Here is a 20,646-nt window from a genome sequence, read left to right as displayed (position 1 = left end):
GACGGGGCCCCCACGGAAGTATACCCGTTGCACGAATATGTGCGACGTGGCGACGAACGTGTTAAAAAGGATGATTAGGTAAAACTTACAAAAATAGATTTCCTTGTTATAGGTAGTATTGCATGTAAGATTTTCTACATGTATATTGTGGTAAATAGCACCTATTAAAATTATATTCGCGCATTTTCACTTTGCAAAAATACATCATACTATCATCATACTAGAATTAATATGGCATTTCAATGAATGTAGACAAAAATTCGTTTTCTTATTAATTGTGCTGATTTAGGCTGACAGATGTATGTATGTATAGGTGTGAGTGTGCGCGTATGAGCGCGTATGGAAGTACACTTACTGCTAGTATACACAAAAATATATAGCAAATTGATAATTTGTATAAGGCATAAGCTCTATCATCTCTATATTACTTTCCTATTCTCTGATTCTTAATGAAACTATATAAGAGAGATAGACTCTGAAAATTGTTAATTAAGCATTCCCTTCAATATATCATCTGAAAATACTTTTCGATTATATTTTTTAACGACTGAGATATGTTTCTCAATCCGAAAGAAATATTTTTTTAATATTAATCACTAGCTCGTTTGTTATGTTATAAACTATAACTTCTATATTATGAATACAGCATTTGTCAGTACATTTAGAAGTATAAATTATACAATTATAGATTTATATTATTGAACATTTTGGGGAATATCATTCAAACATCTAAAATGGATTTGATTATATAAAACTGTATAAATTTAAAGATTATATATATATATTTTTCTTATTCACAATTATTACAAAAATTAACAATTACCTAACTTTTTAAAATATATGATGCTTATTTCTGAAAATCCATCATGAATAAAAATACTCAGTACCTTTCGGATTCTATTATGTATTCCACTGTTAAAATCAATTTTAAAAATTTGGATGTTATTCCTCGTTAGAACACTTTTTCATGACATATATTGTGGAATCAGTCAAAATGTATCTAATATTTAAGAAGTCTTACCCATCTGTTACATTTTATTTTCATTATAGCAATTTTTTTTCTTAGTACTGATACCAAGGCTGTCGTCGCACCCAGCGTAATTTCATACCAGATGCGGTACGAATCTTTATACTGGCACATTCTGCAGCACGAACAGTTTCTTTTACGCTTTGCATAAGATTTTGAGCATTTCCAACTAACATGTCTGTTGCTTCTTGATCTTCTTCTGTACCTATAGTTTAGATGTGAATTAGATATTAAATAAACTTAAAACATTGAAAATAAAAAAAAATCAGTTTTTAACATGTTCCATTACCAGACAGAAGAAAGTAACAAAAGTTAAAATACAATAAAACATTTACACCAAAATATTTAATTAAAAAAGAGATAGTATTTGTGCTAATTTGGTCTAAGTTTGTTTCACAAAAGTTTTAAAAAGAATGTGTTAAAAAATAAAAGTATTCACTTCTACTACATATTAAAATCTATAAAATATATACTACATTACTTAATTAATGTACATACAATACTGAAATACAATAATGAAATAATCTATGAGCAACTTTAATGTAATGAAAATTCAGTTCTTAACATATATGTGATGCGTGCTATAAAAAAATTTTTGTTTGCAATTGTAATAAGGAATGTGTGAGAATATAATAATTGAATAATATTATACATAATGAATTTATCATTTATGTTGGAAAATACATGCAAATATATGAATAATAGATGCTAATATTAGCATATAAAAATAGTGTATGTACGTGTTCATACACACACATGTAATAGAAAAGAAACAAGAAAACGTGTAAAAACAAAGAAATATCATGCTAAAAAGATGAAGTATGTAAAATGTATATAACAATATTAAGATAAGATGAATGATACAAATAGAAAGTAGGAACTTTAGACTAATTTAAATTAATATTAACAGTTTACAATCATGAACTGTATTATATGTATATGAAGTATGTATATCTTTTAGAGTACAATGTTGCTTTTTAAATATACACAACATTAATATCCACGTATTAACTTTTTTAACTATATTTTCTATGCTAACTTATACTTATTTCATTAACTTACTGCAGCCAATCAATTCGTCTACATCGTGATGAGTAAGGGCATATCAAACACATCAATAATTAAATTGAAAATTAGAAAATTAAAAAATTCAATTATACATTTTATAATTCGTTGGGTAAGTACATTTTTTTTATACGTTCTTTTAACGTTCCTAAATTTTATGTAATAAATTCTTTCATAGTATACTCTGGGGAAGACTAAAATATGCATGCATTGTAATGCAAATGCAAAACTGTGAAATATTCAAACAGTTAAATAAAAGAAACTCTAAAGAGAATGATAAAAACATCAAGCATAATTTATCAACATTTTTACCATAAAGCATCAACTCTTCCCAGGTGGGGAGCGTCTCTATGTATAAAAAATGTCATTAATAGCTGTTTTCATTAAGTGATTCTTTAAAATATAGAACTCCCCCAAATTCTATGACTTTTTATTAATATTCTATTCTCAGATAATTAAAATATGTTTTGTTATGTATAGAAAATTAAACAATTTGTATAGTGTACCTTGTGCACCTAGCATTGTAGCTTTCACTGTAGATAATATTTTTAATTGTGTACCTATAGTAGGTATTCGTTCACAAACTTGAAGGAGATTCTATAAAACAAATTTACGAAAAATATTAATTTTAGCTGTATAACATAATATAAATCGTAATAAATAAATTATATACATACAGTACGAATACGTTTGTCGGTACATTCTCTAGCTAATTCCTTAGCTAAACGAGTTACTTCCTGAGAAGCTTCTGCAATGGCCTTAGCACATGCGATCAGATCCCGTTTATTACCACCTTCTCCCCTAACTAAACCTGATAATCGACCCATTAAAATAGCCATTTTCTTCGCAGCAGCAATAATTTCATTGTCTTTGCTTGACCATTGTCGTACTTCTTGGTGCAAGCCATGAGCAGCCATCTGAAATTTTACTAAAATGATACGTCGATCTTGCATTTTTGAGAATAAAGAATTAAAACATAAATTGAATATACCATTATAGGCTGATTAGGCTGCGGTGCGTGCATAAACATTTCATCCTCATCATCCGTTTCCGGTGGTGGAGGTCGTGGAGGCGGAATATCTCCACCAGGCAGAGGAGGACGCGGTGGGACGACTTCTGTGTAAATTATAATAATTTATGTAAGAATGATAAGTTTTCTCAAATAATAAATTCTTTGACAATACAACCATTGTGCACTTAATATACATAAAAACAATGCACATTTCATAATTACCATCATTATTACCATAATCATAGTAGTAGCCTACTATTCCACGTAGCATTAAAGATATAAACACATATTAATTTAAAATTATATATTAATGTCATATGATCATAGTAAAACATGCACCAATAAACAAGACAACTATACAATGCATTAAAAGAAAAATTAACACTTATATTAACTATTTAAAACAATGAATGCAATTGTTAGTATAGAGAAATGAAAAGTAAATTTATTAACTGAAGAAATATCATGAAAATTGTAAAAAACAATAAACTATTTGATACAATGATTTTTTTTAGATATTTGTTAGTATACATATATTTATAAAATTCAACGAAAATAAGTTCAATGCGCTATTATTTTTTCAGTAAATAAAAGATTTTTTCTATTTTTACTTAAAATTACGTATGTTTTATTTCTTTAAACCTCATTGTTAAAAAGATGCTATACAAAATAATATATATTCAATTTCATTATACACATGCTTTGCTCCCATGGATAAACAGAATTTTGAGCACTAGACACTTGCAATTTCAGTCCTCAAAAATACTAATTTTGAATTACCTCCATCGTGAACTGATTTTTCTAACTCGTTGTCAGAAGCCAGTTCTTGATATAGGAGATCAGGGTTATCTCCTGATAAAAAAAAAGTAATTACTTCTATGTCTTGACTTTCAAGAACAAATGCTTTGGAAATTCATATATCTATTTTCATTTTGAAGCAAGATATTTAAAAATACTATATAAGAAGAAAAAAGAATCAAAAAGTACATTCTTGTTTGATTTCTTTTCAAATAATGGTAAATACCTTCACGTGCCCACTTTGGTAATGGGCTGATAGAGCGATGTTGAGGTTTATTTGTGTTTAAATTGGAGCTGACAACACATAGATTGCTTGGCGATGGTTGATTTCTTAAAGGTTCACCAACTAGCATTTAAATAAATGTTTAAAAATATTCTCATTTTTTATTAAAATTATAAAATAAAATATTATACTGAGATATCCTATTTCTCTTAAACAGATACCATGTGGCTCATTAAATATTAATATTAAGTTATAAAATGAATGTAGTATTACACATGATATTCTTGATTTATTAATACTGTTCAGTTATGCGTATCTAATGAAGTCATAAAAGCAGTATTTAATTAATATAATAATAATAATTTAATTTAGATATAATAATATAACTAACATAATAAATATAATAATATAATAAATAATATAAAGATAATTAATCATGCATAAATTATCTTTATGCAGGTGTATAGTACCTTTGTCTATGAAGTAATTATATTGACGGCTTGGCAATTGTTTTTCTGGAAGAAATATGTTAAGAACTTTTGTGTTACAATAAAGCAAATGTTTGAACTTTGCCTAAGAAAATATGTTATAACAAGCGAATTTTATTTATCTCGTTGAATAATTAAATATAACTGTTGGAGAATTATAAGTGGATAGAAAAATGAGATAAATAACTTAAGGTAAATGTTTTAAATACTAACTTAAAGCATGAGTAAATATACTGTGAAGATAAAACTATAAGAAAACATAAATTTGTTAAGTGACTAAATCGAGTACCTATTTCCAAAGTCCCATTTTTACAAAACATGAAAGAATATGTGCAAAAAAATTTTATACACTTACCATCATTAAGATGTAATTGCGATACCTCTGGTGGGGGTATTAGATCTGGTTGAATTATGATAGCTTTACGGACTTGTCCAACATTAGACAAAAGCTACAATAGATAACAATAAATAAGTTGATTACAACAATGATTAAAACTTGATTCATGTTTTATACTACTCACTGAGCGGTTACTTTCTCTCCAACGAGAAACTGCATTACTATCGTTAATATTAATCGCAACTAACTTTGCATCTTGGACCATCGGAGCAACACCTAAATAGAAGTATTTTTTATTAAGTTTAGATAGTACTTAAATATATTTAAAAGAATTTAATTAAATAATTCATGTGATATTATTGTGTATCATTTACTATTTTGGAGAATGTCTGTAGCTTGATTCACTCTTTGAATGAACGCAGGATCCTCGCTATTATCACTTTCTTGTTTTGCCACAAGTATTACTCTGTTAGCCAATCTAGCAATGGCAGCTGTATTGTCAACCATTTTTTGTGGATGACTTTTTGCTATAGCTTCCTCACATAGGAACGAATGCTTTTGCATTTGTTCTTCAGAAGTTCTAATGAAATCTCCACTATCAGTTGCTTCATCGCATAATGCACGTGCTCTCTGCATTGTTTCTGCATATTGCTGTCGCAAATTTTCAAAATGTTCATCCGCAGCTTTACTGTCCGGATAAGTCATTCGAATTCGTCCAGCATTAATTAATTGCGGTGTTAAAGATTCAACTTGCGAAGCACTTGCAGTTAACGCTTCCGCCAATTTTTTGTTACCTCCACTACCTAAGATTTAAATAAATTCTATTATATGAGTAAAACAATGATAGGACTACAATAATAATATATCCACATACCACCAGCAGCCACCATTCTGGCTGTTTTTGCTGCCCTATTGGAAAATGTTTGAAGAGCATGGGTTTTATCATTGAAATTTTGATCGCGACCTAAAGTGCCTTCCGGAGCTAATACGGCGTCCGTAAATTGTTTTAAAGGCGTCGTTATATCGATGAAATCTTCGACTACTCTCGACACAACGGCTTGTTGTATTCTATTTTTCAGTTCATACAGCTTATGCGACAATTGACGAGCGATTTCTTGGGCACGAGGTGTGTTCCCTTGACCATGAGCGCATAAATCTCCAAGTTGATGAGAGAGATTGTCAACTTCATCGCAAAGTTGTAGAATTTCTGCTTTATGTATTCCTGGTAGACCTTCGGCAACCTAGTGTTTAGAACATAAATCAACTAATAAACATGAAAAAGGTTAGAAGTTCGTCGCATATATAAATATCGTGATACCAACAGAATAATTAAATTAAGTTTTTATTATTAGCATTTAGAAGGAATACTCAAATTGCACACGTAACTTACGCTTGCTACGTGTTGCTGATTCTTCCCATTTGCGGCATTTAAATTATTAAAATTAAATGATAAACTTCTAGATTCATATAGTTATAACATGCCCATACATTCGATAGCAAAAAGAAAGAAAAAACAGTAGAATGTAATATTTTATTTATGTACCTTTTTTCCTTCGTGTATAATTAAAGCTATAGCTCTCTGACCAAGTCCTTTATCATCATGTTGTGGATTAAGAAGCCATTTATTCGCCTGTTCTAGACGACCTGCAACTGTGTGAGCAGTTTGCGTGGTACCAGATTTATCAGCAGCTTCTATAGCAGAGGCAATAGCATTGCGAAGTTCGTTTGTTTTTTCTTTTATACCACGCGCTAAAGCTTCCGCTTGCGGTGTAGTTCCTTTGAAAATAAAAATATCATAAGGAATCAGTACAAAAAATTCACAAAACACATTTTATACCCAGATATAAGTATGTTTATATAAACCTTTTTCATTCTGTCTTAATTCACAAAGTGCATTGGTCATAGTAACAATTTGTGAAGTTAATTTTTGCAATGGTTCTGCCTGTGAAGGTGGGAGATATCTTTCTGCCAATCGTTGTGCTTGTTCAACTATTTGACGAAGACTCTTTTCCCCTACTCCACCTCGCAAAGCAAGTCCGTCATCTAACCAATCATAAGCAGCTCTTATCCTAGATTCTATAGCACTTTGTGCTTTCTTTAATACCTTAAAAAGAGAAATAAAGATATCAAAATATATTCAAATTTTATATACCATACTGAAGTTTTTAATAGTTGATACACACTGTTAACTGATCAGCATCCCATTCTTCTTCATCATATGTAGTAAGTTGCAATACCCTAATAATTTCATTTAATTCATCTGACATTCTGCCAGCTAAATAATTACGATTTTCAGCTGCTTCTTCTGCTCCTTTACTTCCTTGAGAAATAATGTGAATAAATATTTTCATAGAGCAGATGAGAATTGGTGCAAGTGTTTTTACCTATTACATATTTTAATTTATAATACTTGTTACTAACATCAATACAGTTTATATCATATATTAACATCTATTATCTCTGTACTTACTTGCTCTAAGCAGCGTACCAGAATTTCTCTATGTACTTGATGAGTTAGTTCTTTTTCACGAGCACTCACTTCTTTCGATACTTTGCTGAGACAAGGACTTAAATTTTTAAGAAAATGAACCAAATCTTCCATTGTTTCAATAACTTCTGTTACTGCCAAATAATCTAATACTCTTTTGCATTCCCTAATAATTTTACGTACTTCACTTTCATCAAAGCACAGAAGTAAGGAACTAGTTCCTTGAAGGATCCCACGTGAACCTTCTATTAACTTTTTCCTAATAAGCAGATTACATTTTTATCTCAATATATTTTGTAAATATTTTTAACTTTGTAAGATTATGTAACAGCAGCTCTATAACATGAATTTTGTCTTAGTTTCGATACCTAGCTGGTCCAGAATATGGGTCTTGTTTTAACATAGCTGATGCCTCTTCCAAGAGACGTGAAGCTCCTTCAACTCGTTGTAAAGCAGCAGGCATATCTTGTTTAAGCAAAGCATCATCAGAAGAATTAATTGTTTCTTTTCCTACCTATATATATCAATAAAAAATTTAAAGAAAAATGATGAAATTATTTTACTAAAGTAAATTTAGTTTAAAAGACTAACTTACCTTAACAAGATTTGCCACTGCCATACTAACTGCTTGCACAGGCCTTCCCAAATCAGGCATTGCATTTCCATCTTCAGCTTCTTCATGTAAGATGACAAGTCTCGAAACCTGCAATATGCAAACATCAATAACACAAAATTTTTAGGAAATAGTTTTGAAAAATTTATCTAGGTTAATAATGTAACTTTTATAATCTTTTTACGTTTACTTCATATATTTAGGATATAAACAAACATTTGTCATATAAACACGTATTAAAAAAAGTATTTAATCTATATCTGAACAACATATAAATAAAGCTTAATTCTAAATGAAATTTCCAAATAATTATAAATATTTGTTATATATTTAAATATATCATATAATTTTAACATAAAACAATTAAATATTAAAAATTGACAATATACAATAATTCTAAAGAAAAATATATTTATTCTAAATAATTTTTGGGTACATTAGTATAATTGAAAGTATAATCTATATCGTATAATCTATATCTAAAAGTATATCTATATCTATAATCAATTAGTATAATCTATATTGTATAATTTATACCTATAAGTATATCTATATTTATAATCGATTAGTATAATCTACAATGTATAATCTATACCTTTAAGTATGTCTATATCTATAATCGATTAGTATAATTAATAAATATATCTATATACATATTTATCTTACATTAACATTGGAGTTATCTAAATTAGCATATTCAGAAAGACAATCAATTTAGAGGACATTAGTAATTTCATATGTATAATGTGTAGGATGGTTTAATGATTGGTAGACTAGAACATGTCCTTTTTTAGAGATACAGAATGATCTTAGTTTAAATAACATGATTTTTCATAATGTCTGTACTAGGATTGAATTTCATATAGCCAACCTTTTAGATCTAAAGATGAATTTAGTATCCCTGCCCTATATTTGTAGAATGATGTCATAGTTCTATATAAAGAAAGACAAGTCACTTGGCAGGTTTACCATGATAATAACATCATTCATAATAATTAATGGCATAAAATCAAAATTATAAATTTCATAACATGTATTAAATATTATGTTTTTAACAAATAATTCTAGTTTGACAGATCTTAAATTATATAAATATATTTTACAAATAGATCAGATAAAACATATGAAAAACATTTACTACATATCTTATATTATGACAAGTGAATTATTTTTAAAGATGAAATTAATGAATTCCTTTTATCGAAAATCTGTCTCCTTCTATCTTCATCCTTCTCTCTCCATTCCAAGTAAGAAATATCCATGACATTTTTGGAAACATAACAAAGTTAGTGATGATTCTATAAATATAACAATTAAAATATTGAAATATAAATATATTTACCTGCTGTGCAACAGGCTCGAGGATACTTTCTATGGTTTTTGTATGAAATACCGGCATCTTAGCTGCCTTTGTTACGAAAAAACGTAAAAATGCCGATTATTAGAACGTATGAAAAGGAAACAAATTTGCTTGAAAATTTAATGAAATAATTACACGCGAAAACATTAACAATGCGTTGCAAGAACCAAACAGAACTATTTCGAGAAATGACACGAAGTAACTTATCCGACGTACTACTAGGATGAGAAAATACGTAAGTAATTATACAGTGATGAATCACGAATCACGATTCATGATCAAGAATTACGATTCTGTATACGAGAAAATTGTATCGATACAAACATAGAAATCTAGGGAATATTGCGTATTCTTGCCTTGCTTTGATCTTGATACATCACAAATTGTGAATCAGTTTGAATATTTTTGGCATGCACTTTAAATGATATGAAATTCTGATGAAATTTGAGCAGTATAACATTTAATAATAATAAAGATTTTTCTTTTTATACCAAGATCTACATAAAAATGTTCCGTATAAGCTATATTGGTATAAATTAAAACACTAGAATTTTATAACGTTTAAAATTCGCGCCAAATATATTGAACTTGTTTCATAACTATGTTCGTGATGTTTCAAGGTAGATACGCAATGTGTATGCAAACGTGTTTTGAGGTTAGTATTTCACTGCATGTTACAAACTGCACTGTTTGTGTATGTTATAAAGTAAATAAAGAATTTTTATATTGCTGACAACTATACAAGTATACAAAATGTGTAAGATTCATGAATTACAAATCATAAAATAAAATTTTAAGATTTGTAAATTTATTTCCAAATGTTATGTTACATTTGCAAATTTTAATTTTATGTCAATTTAATTAGCAGAGATTAATGAAATAAATGACATAATTAATAATATCAATCCATCACAAAAAATACCGCAAAAGGCATCGAAACTTGGCTTGTATCTTATTGGAATAACAGGTAGTATAATAGAAAATATGTTACAAAATGTAATTATATTAACTTCCATAAATGTGATTCATTTATATTATCTTTTAGGAGGCATTGCGACAGCTATTAGTGTGATATGTATTCCATTTGTGAGTCCTGCCTTTCGCAAAATATGTTTGCCTTATGTACCAGCTACGTCTCAGCAAATAAGAAATGTATTGCAAGCTTTAGAAGGACGTACTGGTTCTTTGATTGATCTTGGAAGTGGTGATGGGCGTATAGTAAATATTGTCTTCATATTGTGTAAATATTGAATTGTTAGTAAATACAAATACAGTACTATAATTTTATAAATAGGTCTTTGCGACAGCAAAAGCAGGATTTAAAGCCCATGGAATTGAATTAAATCCTTGGTTAGTATGGTACTCTAGACTAAAAGCTTTAATCACAAGTTCATCTTTACAGACAAAATTTATAAAACAGAATTTATGGAATTATAACTTAAAAAAGTATGATAATGTTGTGTTATTTGGTGTCGATCAAATGGTAAATTTTATATATTATTTTTTATATAGCTTCTCTTGCACAATGTAATTAATGTAGTATACATTTTCAGATGAAAGATGTTGAAATGAAGTTTATTAAAGAGCTACAAGAAGATGCTGTTATAATTGCTTGTAGGTTTCCACTTCCTACTATAAGTGAAATAAAAACAATTGGTGAAGGTGTTGATACAGTTTGGATATATAAGATTTCAAAAAGTTTAAAATAGTATAATTAGATATGAATTTCAAAATATTTATAAACATTGTAAATATTGCGTAATTATAAATAAATTACTCTGTATAAATCATGATACATATCATAAGTAGATAATGACAGACTAACGAATAAATAAGCTTTTTATAAAATTTATATGTTAATATCTATATGCATTCCTATCAATTAATTAGATATTTTACATTTATGCAACAAGCATAATTATGTTCATACACATTTTCAACTTCGTAATTATTCATTTGTTTAGCTGTATTGTAATACTAGGAATTTTTCAAATTTAAGTTTCAACATTTTTAATTTTCTGCAATGAAAAATTGAGCTAATAAATTTAAAAATCCAAATATTGGAATACTTGTATGTAAAAGTATAGAAAATATTGTCAATTTTTTTTGTTGTTTCAAAATTGCCAAGTATAATAAACTTGGTAAAGTAAAAACATAAATAAAACCACTTAAGGCACCTGTATATCGTATTATTGTACCAATATATGGTACAAACACTGCAAATAAAATGCATATAGATACCAAAATAACGTTAACTAGAATAACACAGCCTGTATTAAATGTCTTACACGTTGATGTAAGTAATTGAACACGTAACATGTACGCAAGTAACGGGTAAACGGTTAATAATTGGAAAAGAAGAACAATTCGAGCACCTACTGTTAAGCCATTCCATTTTTGAAAATTATTCAACAAATTCTGTAAAAAAGATTCAATTTTACTTGTTATTTTCTTTCCTAAGAGTATTATACTTTGATGCTTAATTTAATATTTTACTTACATCTTCAATGCATGATTTGTTTAGTGGAAAACATACGTAAAATACTACACCTACTATAATATAAGTTAGAGTAACCAATAGATAGGCTATTGAAAGATCTCTTCCCTGTAATTAAAAGATAAAGCTTTTCAGTAGTTTAATTATATTTATGCGAAGAAGGAAGTAAAATTATTTACATTTTTACTTTGATCATGATTATTCTGCATCACAGTAATTATAATGTTGTGAATGAAAAACGACAATGCTAACATCCCAGAAAGTGCAGGAAATGAAAATTTCAACGTCCAACTTATGTTCCACTCTATTTCATTCATATTAATACCCCATGAGTACGACTTAATCAAAACAAAGGTAATTAAATATATGATTGACATGGTTCCTATGACACATACAAAAAAATCATAATTTTATAAATCAAATGTGACTTAAAAAAATATTAAGTCTAGAAATCATTTGTATACATACCAAGAGAATTAAATTTTGTAAAAAAGGTGGGACTATTAAAATTTAAAAACGGAAATATTAATAAACCAAGGAAAATAGGAACTGTTTTATACAGATCCCAAACTGGTCCCAAAGTATTATATGTATAATCACGAGTTATTAAATTTGTGCTATTATAGATTATTCTTTTTGGGCATAGTACTAGAATTAAAATAAATAATTGACATTAATCTTTCAATATATATCATGAATAAAATATACTTACCTTCTGATGTGTATGAAATATTATCATTTGTATAGTACTGGGATACTAAACTATCTATAAAAAAATATTCAATTTTTTTAAATGAATTTTACATAAAAAGCGAAGATTTATGCACATTTACCATATATGAAATTGACAGTATTATATAAGAAATTAGACATTAGAACCCAGTAAGCTATAGTTGCACCTATTAAAACTGTAATGCTAAAAGCTTTGGCAACATATTCTGCCCACTTGTTAAGATATATCCGACATAATTGAATTACTTCTATTCCTTTTTGCCCACCTAAAACATTAAATTATTGTAAACATATTATTGTATTAGTTTCCCTAAACAAAAAGAATTAAATATTTTGTACCATAATATTTATGTACAAGTAGGAGACAATAAGCAGTATATAGACATAAACCACTCATCACAAATATTAGAATAATACCAGGAAAGAAACCAGCCATTTGAATACCCCATGGTATTGTTAATAAGGAGGAGCCTAATATTGTGTTCCAAATTGAAAATCTATAAAGGTATGAAATTATATAGTTACAAATAAATAATATTCTTTAAAGATTCCTATTAATTATTAACTTAATCTGTCATATAAAATATATAAAAAGAAAAAAACAGGTACTTAAAAGTTAAAAAATGGAAAGTTGTAGTTACAAAAAAAAATTAAGAAAAATATATGTAGGTTAATGATCTAAAATTTTGTTATGATAGTGTTGGTTGTGCTTATAAATAAATTGCATAACTTTTTATTCTTTATTTAGGTTATAGTGTAGTAAATATTGTTTAAGTTAATATTGGAACTACCAATGGCTAAAATGATATATGTATATTGTCAGGAAATTTTACAGAAGATTATAAGAAAATTCCTTCTGTAAATTTATATAATTTTTGTGAATTGGTCATTTTGAGAATTTTGATAATTTTAGTATTAATGTTCATCAATATTCAATCATAGCATCTCATGTGGTTCCCTCGTTATTCTTCTTAGGTACCAGCTACGGGCATTGACCTTTCGGGTGGCCGTCTGTTGCCCAGGCAACCGACGGAGCACTAACCCCTTCTTATGTGAGTATACTGTGTAGTCGTCGTCGTCACAACCACCCGATGGTGGTCGAAACGTGAGCAACTGTTAACCATGTTAGTTTGATACTCTTTCGTTTTCATATCTTAAAATCATGCATCCGCTTTGATTTTTTACATTCTTCTTCCCTCTTTTTTGTTTATTTAAAATGGAAGAAAGGCAACATATCAATATGTATAATTTAAAGTTTCTTTGTTCTATTATGCTACTGCATTAGGTGCGTGCTTTTAAGATGTGAGAACGAACGATGGTGTATATGATTTTAAACATTAATTGAAACATTATATAAATAGTAGTGGAAATTAATATCATGAAAACAAGTTTAATATCCTTTGAGATCTTATTTTGACGAAACTTAGCGAAAGGAATTTCGATTTATATAGGTAAGTTTTCTTAATATGATGTATGTAATAATAGTTTACAACAATGAAATATCTAACTTGTCAAGAATTATTTATAGAACGGATGATGTTTAAATATATTATCCTAATTAAACATTTTTTTGTTTGCTTTCACATTTTGAGTTCATAATTTTAATTTGCAGAGCTATATTGAAGATTTAGTGAATGAAGAGAAAAGATCACAAACAATATGTAATAAAAAAGCATAAAAATGTTATTGTAAATACAAGTTACTTTTTATATGCATGTATCAAACGAGAGGTGAAAGATGATGGAAATGATATATTGCTTATAAGAAACAAGTTAGTCTTCCATGTTCAAAATGCATACAAGCATTTCTGATGCAAGATTTCATTTTTCTCTCATCATCAACCTACTAAAAATACGACTACAAAGAGATAACAAAAAATTTATGGATGTGATTAGATTTCTGAACACTGTACTAAGAGAATTGACCCAGAACCCTTTCTTGATGATAACATGATAGCTGTTAATAATTTATAATTAATACTATATTATACTATTGATGCTAAATTTATTAATGCAAGAACAACATTAACAAAAATTTTCTTTTGCTGATTGATAATCATGTGAAGCATGAGATTTTAGAAACATTTTTGCATAATAGTATATCGAAAAAACATTGGATATTAAGAACTAGATATTATATTATTACTTACATTGTGACTACAGAGCTTTGTTTTGATTTAATATCCTTGCATGTAGCTTCCTCAGCTTCCTATTGCAATAAAATTAAGATAACAATTCATTTATAATTTATTTAACATAGCTGTTCGTATTTATGTTACTATATATTTAACAAAATAAAAATGTTACAATAAGTTCTCACAACTATTTCAGTATCAGTAAAAATTTTAAGTGAGAATATGTTTGTACTAAGTAGAATTTTATGATTGCAGTAGAATTTAACTAAAGATAATGGATATTATTTCTTTCTATATTATTCTATATTATTCCTTTTATTTCAAAGTATCCAACCTTGATATAAATATTATATATTGAAACATGCAATTTTATATTGTTTGTGGTGTTCTCACCAGATCAGTATTATGGATTTCATAACATCTGTCTTCTCTTACGTTTAAGGAGGAGGAAATGTTTAATACTAAAGGTGTAACTAAAGTATGATTTTCAGCAAGGGGTGGTGGTCTCTTTGGTACTACAGTAATGTTAGAATGGTGACTACAACTTTCTAAACTACCATACCTATGAAAAATTGACTATAATAAGCGATTATCATTGATAATAATATTGAAAATGATACTTAGCAGAAAAAGTAATGTTATTTCATTTATAATGAAAAGAAGTATTGTTAAAGGATAGTAAGAAAAAATTGGTACTTGAAATAGCTATTTGTAGGAGTGCAGTCTAAATCACTGGTTTCAGAATCTTGAAATATACTGGGTTCTATACTAGTATGAGATCCTGAAGAGAATAAAGGTGTACTTTCAGATCCACTATCATGCTGTATAATACAAGATTTCCAATCATTTTTACATCTATACATGTTATATTTAATTTATGCATATGCATGCACGCCATATAAGAGGAACTATCAAAATAAAATATATGCGTTATTAACCATTTATCCTACAATTTTTAATTTTTTAAATTATTTTTCTTATTATTTATATTTTTTATTATCTTTAATTGATAATTTAATTACCATAAAAATGACTTACTTGCAACGTTTATCAGTGTGTTCAAATGTTAAATTTCACACTAAAACTTTTTGAAAATCAAATTTTGCTTATATTCGTTATTTATAATATTATTATATTTCTGAAAATTCGTATAGGCATATTAAAAGCGTTGATTATTAATCAAAAGATGTGTTTATATTTAATTAAAAAATTTCACTTATTTTTGAGATACTATGTGATTACACTATCAATGATACAACCTATGATACAATTTATAATACAGCTTTCACAAGCGAAACTTAGGGAGAACTGTTGTTTTAAACAACTATACGTCTGTTTTGTAAAATCGCGTGCTTATATCAGGCATTCTTGACATAATAAGCTCCCTCCTCCTTATTTTTCTTCGCTAATGCTGATCGTCATAATAAGTAAATCATCATCTACGCGTGCGTGTACTTTTTACTCGACTTTTCTCTCTACATTTTCGTATATTTTGAAAAAAAAATTGCCGAATAACAAGATACAACGAATTTAAATGTCGTAACGTATTTGGAAAAGTAGTTCATTTCTTCTGTGATATAAAGAGCAAACTTCATTTTTGAGTTACGCAAACGTTAGGTGTATATATGTGTGTGTGTATGTATATGTGGGTGTATATATATATCCGCTCTCTATAATTTTAATATGTAAAAAATTAAGTTTTTAAATGTTGTCTATCAACCTATTGTACCGATAGTACACTAAATAATTATTTGATAAACATAATTGTTAATTTATAGTACTCTTTGCAAGTTTATACATCAATAATTTTACGGAAATCTTAAAGCAAAAATCGCAAGATTCTAGAATTAAGATAAAAGTCATCCAGTTTTAAATATCACGCATTTAATTAATTATTATTGACACGTTAATTACCGTGGTCATCAGTAACCCACGTTACTAAATCTTTTAGAATGATTAACATAAAAGAAATTTCATAGGCCAAATAATTCTCAACAATGTAGCCGACTTGGATAATATTGCCAGAGACAAAGTACACAAATACAATATAATATTTTGTGCAAATTAAGTATTATGGTGGTAGTATATTTTAATCTATTGTGGTTCCCAGAAAAAAATATATTATAATATAAATATATTTTATTTAATTATAATAATAAGAATATGAATAAAATTCACGTGGATCAGAATTATTAAATGAATCGTTCCTCATAAATGAGAATATTATTAAGGAAGTTTTTATGCGCTCAACTTAAACTTATTTGTTTAAAGTAATCGAGAATGATAAGGCTCGTTTAATTTAGCATTTTTACCCATTTTCCGGATTCACGTTATCCGGAAGCTACTACTAGAATCAATAAAGACATCGATATAAATTATAATCATTGAAATTATCAAATGTTTATGTTCTATTATCAATTTTATACCGTATAGAATATTAGTATGTCGCGCTTGGAAGAGCTATGTTCTTCATAAAGACAATATTATTAGCAAGTGGTAAAGCGCGGGCGCAATGTTTTAAAGATGGTTGACCCATGCCCTTGTGTGTCATTGGTAGGCAAAGTTCAGTCTGCTACCAAGCGTCGAGGACGTGTTATGAAATTCACAAATCTGATTTTTCTCTCCTGTTTGGGTTCAGATACAAATAATTCCATTTTATTTCAGTGGATATCACATTAAGTGTAATATTTGAAAGATGTCAAACGCAGTGTCGAGCAAAATTGTAGAAACCCGAATATACGATGGTCAAAAGCCGGGTACGTCCGGATTGCGAAAAGCGGTGAGGGTATTTATGCAAGAACATTATACAGAAAATTTCATTCAAGCAATATTGCAAGCTCTAGAAGAACAATTGCCTGGAAGTACGTTAGTTGTTGGTGGCGATGGAAGATATTATGGAAAAGATGTGGTTAGAAAGATCATCAGGATTGCTGCAGCAAATGGAGTAATTTATTTAAACTAGATTTACATTTCGTTCATTTATATATATGCTTTTTTATTTGATTAAAAAACTATTATCTCTAATTTTATTATTTTAATTTATTATTTTAAATGACTATTTGTTGCATTAGGTAAAAAGATTAATAATTGGGCAAAATGGGATACTTTCGACTCCAGCTGTGTCTACTATAATAAGAAAATACAAAACTCTAGGAGGAATTGTTCTAACAGCATCTCACAATCCTGGTGGACCCAATGCTGACTTTGGCATTAAGTTTAACTGCGAAAATGGTGGTCCTGCTCCAGATAATGTCACAAATAAGATTTATGAGATTACTAAAGTGCTCAAGAATTATAAAATTATACCTGATATAACCATAGATATAGACAAGATACAAAGTACTACAATTCAGGTGGATGGAAATCCATTTACAATAGACATAATAGATTCTGTGAATGATTACTTAGAACATATGAAAAATATCTTTGACTTTTCTAGTATCAAAACATTATTACAAGGAAGTAACAATCGTCCTCCTTTTAAAGTTCTTATCAATTCAATGAATGGAGGTATGTAAAAGTTATATTAATAAATTTAATTCTTTGATACATTTGTTAAATAATAGTTAATCATTTCTAGTTACTGGTCCATATGTAAAACGAATATTTAGTAATGAATTAGGTGTCGATGATTCAAGTACTGTTAATGCAATTCCATTAGAAGATTTTGGTGGGCTTCATCCTGATCCAAATTTAACATATGCCAAAGATTTAGTAAATGCTATGAAAAATGGTCCATATGACTTTGGTGCTGCTTTTGATGGGGATGGAGACAGAAATATGGTAAATAAAGTATTTATTTGGTATAGAAAATAACTAGCATGAAAAATGCAAATTTATGCTCAATGTCTTTGCAGATACTAGGCAAAAATGCTTTCTTTGTTACACCTTCTGATTCATTAGCTGTATTAGCTGCTAACTTAAATTCAATACCATATTTTAAAAAGACTGGTATTAAAGGATATGCTAGATCTATGCCAACAGGTGCTGCTATAGATAGAGTTGCAGCAAAAACTGGTGTTAAACTTTATGAAGTACCCACAGGCTGGAAATATTTTGGTACATATTAATTTTTGCATATGTTTTTACAGTATATTTTAAACACATAAAATTATATTTTATTAATAATGTTATGTTATTAGGTAATTTAATGGATGCTGGTCATCTATCACTTTGTGGAGAGGAAAGTTTTGGCACGGGTTCGGATCATATTCGTGAAAAAGATGGAATATGGGCCTCTCTTGCATGGCTTAGTGTAATTGCAAGTCTTGGGAAGTCTGTAGAAGATATATTATTAAATCACTGGCAGATATATGGGAGGAACTTCTTTACAAGGTATTATTTTTATTATATTGTATATGATTAATTGTTGTACTCTGTTTTGTAAGTTATGTTCTAATTTTATAATTTTATACTATATGAACCAGATATGACTATGAAAATTGTGATTCTGAAGCAGCAAACAAAATGATGCAACACATTGAATCAGAAATGGAGAAACCTGGGTTTGTGGGTTCAAAATTAACATCTGAAGGGAAAACATATGTTGTAAAATTAGGTGACAATTATTCTTATATAGATCCTATTGATGGAAGCCAAGCTAATAAGCAGGTATTGTATTATGATTCTACAAATTCCACATAAAGTAACAATATATCGTGACAGTATAGGTTACTATGCAATTTTGTATAACAGGGATTAAGAATTTTATTCCAAGATGGTTCCCGTATAATTTACCGTTTATCTGGTACGGGAAGTTCTGGAGCTACTATTCGTGTGTATGTTGATAGCTATGAAGATGATACAGCATCTTTAAACAAAGATGCTCAAGACATTCTTAAACCGTTGGTTACTATTGCGTTAGAGATAAGTAAATTACGAGAATTTACTGGTCGTGATGTACCAACCGTGATTACATAATACTAATGATTCTTGATCGTTTATCGTTAACAAAGATATATAAAACAAAGAAAAAAGAGATTGTTTTACATTATAAGCAACTTAAATAAGAGAAATGTCATGCCTTGTATAATGACATTATGAATTGCAATTATTACGCAAAAGATCGTTGCATAAATACGTGAATCACAAGTTCGATAACATTTTTCCTAAAATTGTATAATATATAGATAGAATTGAAATAATATTCAGTAATATTTTTATGATTTCGATATGAAATATTCGAATATTCATCGTAGTAATGGAACTTGTTTTAATCATAAAATACTACAAAAAAAGTTTTAATGATATAATTCATAATGTCGCGCGTACAACTATTAGATATTAAATAACTTAACAAAACACCCAATATTATAAAAATGAACGGCAGCGTATTTCATATCTTTTTATATAAAATTTTTCAAATTTTCATTTGACTATAAAAATCTTTGATATGGTTGTTATATTCAAAAATAGTTTACTAAAACAAAAATATACTTATGTGTAGAAAAATCTAAAAGAATGTATAGTCAGTAATAAATCTAAGATCACGCGTATCTTTATACGTGGAACTGTTTGCCAAAGGTGTTCAAGCATGCATAAAGATGGAAATAGTTTAACCCTTCGTTATTTGTATAATGTTGCATAAATTTATAAAAAATGTTCGCTTAATGATAATTTGTAGGTTACATTAAATATTATTTTTACAACAGAATTGTTTTATATTATAAAAAATATTAAATATATTTAGGATTGAATCTTTTTATGTGTAAAGTAATAAAGAATCTGGGTATATGACATTGTACAATTTTTATCGAGGGGTTAACAAAAAAATATAACTTCAATCGTAATTGAAAGTAGTATGTTATATTATTCATTTTTAACTATGTTTTAATTTGTTTTATGATTGTTTTTTTAATAGGATGGCGGTTGC

At 28.1% G+C, this 20,646-nt stretch overlaps 4 protein-coding genes across 27 annotated transcripts; 2 read left to right on the top strand and 2 right to left on the bottom strand.

Moving 5' to 3' along the window:
- Window positions 1–145: 145 nt before the first annotated feature.
- LOC100744506 (vinculin) lies at window positions 146–9,709 on the bottom strand. 23 transcript variants are annotated; one of them, XM_033323788.1, is made up of 22 exons: window positions 9,394–9,709; window positions 8,923–9,287; window positions 8,034–8,141; window positions 7,807–7,952; window positions 7,421–7,697; window positions 7,134–7,334; window positions 6,814–7,054; window positions 6,494–6,726; window positions 6,341–6,361; window positions 5,825–6,191; window positions 5,325–5,753; window positions 5,135–5,226; window positions 4,969–5,062; window positions 4,596–4,640; window positions 4,129–4,248; window positions 3,885–3,956; window positions 3,327–3,359; window positions 3,084–3,208; window positions 2,770–3,009; window positions 2,599–2,689; window positions 2,405–2,440; window positions 146–1,232 (listed from the first exon to the last, which is right to left on the bottom strand). In XM_033323788.1, the coding sequence occupies exons 3-22, from the start codon at window positions 8,091–8,093 to the stop codon at window positions 1,063–1,065; spliced, it is 3,093 nt and encodes a 1,030-aa protein (XP_033179679.1). In that variant the 5' UTR covers window positions 8,094–8,141; window positions 8,923–9,287; window positions 9,394–9,709; the 3' UTR covers window positions 146–1,062. The 23 variants fall into 23 exon arrangements, with proteins under 23 accessions (XP_033179679.1, XP_033179677.1, XP_033179678.1 ...); XM_033323786.1 differs by having other exon boundaries at window positions 8,923–9,283; XM_033323787.1 differs by having other exon boundaries at window positions 8,923–9,280.
- Window positions 9,710–10,071: 362 nt separating this feature from the next.
- Window positions 10,072–11,225, top strand: LOC100745191 (ATP synthase subunit C lysine N-methyltransferase). The gene is made up of 5 exons (XM_003493602.4): window positions 10,072–10,168; window positions 10,277–10,378; window positions 10,457–10,629; window positions 10,706–10,894; window positions 10,965–11,225. Exons 1-5 carry the CDS (start codon window positions 10,165–10,167, stop codon window positions 11,118–11,120), a joined length of 624 nt encoding a protein of 207 aa, XP_003493650.1. The 5' UTR covers window positions 10,072–10,164; the 3' UTR covers window positions 11,121–11,225.
- A 24-nt stretch (window positions 11,226–11,249) lies between these two features.
- On the bottom strand, window positions 11,250–16,137 carry LOC100744950 (sodium-coupled neutral amino acid transporter 9). The gene is made up of 11 exons (XM_003493600.4): window positions 15,813–16,137; window positions 15,471–15,682; window positions 15,168–15,336; window positions 14,790–14,848; window positions 12,980–13,137; window positions 12,742–12,906; window positions 12,621–12,674; window positions 12,377–12,556; window positions 12,088–12,290; window positions 11,912–12,016; window positions 11,250–11,829 (listed from the first exon to the last, which is right to left on the bottom strand). Exons 2-11 carry the CDS (start codon window positions 15,635–15,637, stop codon window positions 11,422–11,424), a joined length of 1,668 nt encoding a protein of 555 aa, XP_003493648.1. The 5' UTR covers window positions 15,638–15,682; window positions 15,813–16,137; the 3' UTR covers window positions 11,250–11,421.
- Window positions 13,737–20,494, top strand: LOC100744829 (phosphoglucomutase). 2 transcript variants are annotated; one of them, XM_012391892.3, is made up of 8 exons: window positions 13,737–14,091; window positions 17,439–17,718; window positions 17,846–18,284; window positions 18,355–18,557; window positions 18,632–18,833; window positions 18,917–19,109; window positions 19,202–19,385; window positions 19,470–20,494. In XM_012391892.3, the coding sequence occupies exons 2-8, from the start codon at window positions 17,470–17,472 to the stop codon at window positions 19,692–19,694; spliced, it is 1,695 nt and encodes a 564-aa protein (XP_012247315.1). In that variant the 5' UTR covers window positions 13,737–14,091; window positions 17,439–17,469; the 3' UTR covers window positions 19,695–20,494. The 2 variants fall into 2 exon arrangements, with proteins under 2 accessions (XP_012247315.1, XP_012247316.1); XM_012391893.3 differs by lacking the exon at window positions 13,737–14,091 and adding an exon at window positions 16,261–16,391.
- Window positions 20,495–20,646: the final 152 nt, after the last annotated feature.

The sequence above is a fragment of the Bombus impatiens genome, unplaced genomic scaffold, assembly GCF_000188095.3.
Source record: "Bombus impatiens unplaced genomic scaffold, BIMP_2.2 scf_1274, whole genome shotgun sequence".
Lineage (NCBI taxonomy): Eukaryota > Metazoa > Arthropoda > Insecta > Hymenoptera > Apidae > Bombus > Bombus impatiens.
This window is presented reverse-complemented; position numbering and strand designations above follow the sequence as displayed.

Excerpts from the sequence above, each read along its gene's own strand:
- LOC100744506 (XM_024371263.2), bottom strand. The coding sequence starts at position 9,450 with ATGCCGGTATTTCATACAAAAACCATAGAAAGTATCCTCGAGCCTGTT. Across the intron at positions 5,227-5,324 it reads TACAGACATTCTCCAAAATA|GTGTTGCTCCGATGGTCCAA; the intron begins GTAAATGATACA and ends ACTTCTATTTAG. Across the intron at positions 4,641-4,968 it reads GCAATTACATCTTAATGATG|AAAAACAATTGCCAAGCCGT; the intron begins GTAAGTGTATAA and ends TATTTCTTCCAG.
- LOC100745191 (XM_003493602.4), top strand. Across the intron at positions 10,630-10,705 it reads GAAGTGGTGATGGGCGTATA|GTCTTTGCGACAGCAAAAGC; the intron begins GTAAATATTGTC and ends TTTTATAAATAG. Across the intron at positions 10,895-10,964 it reads TATTTGGTGTCGATCAAATG|ATGAAAGATGTTGAAATGAA; the intron begins GTAAATTTTATA and ends ATACATTTTCAG.
- LOC100744950 (XM_003493600.4), bottom strand. The coding sequence starts at position 15,637 with ATGTATAGATGTAAAAATGATTGGAAATCTTGTATTATACAGCATGAT. Across the intron at positions 15,337-15,470 it reads CCTACAAATAGCTATTTCAA|GTATGGTAGTTTAGAAAGTT; the intron begins GTACCAATTTTT and ends AATTTTTCATAG. Across the intron at positions 12,907-12,979 it reads ACTTGTACATAAATATTATG|GTGGGCAAAAAGGAATAGAA; the intron begins GTACAAAATATT and ends TTAATGTTTTAG.
- LOC100744829 (XM_012391892.3), top strand. The coding sequence starts at position 17,470 with ATGTCAAACGCAGTGTCGAGCAAAATTGTAGAAACCCGAATATACGAT. Across the intron at positions 18,558-18,631 it reads GGGATGGAGACAGAAATATG|ATACTAGGCAAAAATGCTTT; the intron begins GTAAATAAAGTA and ends ATGTCTTTGCAG. Across the intron at positions 18,834-18,916 it reads CACAGGCTGGAAATATTTTG|GTAATTTAATGGATGCTGGT; the intron begins GTACATATTAAT and ends TTATGTTATTAG.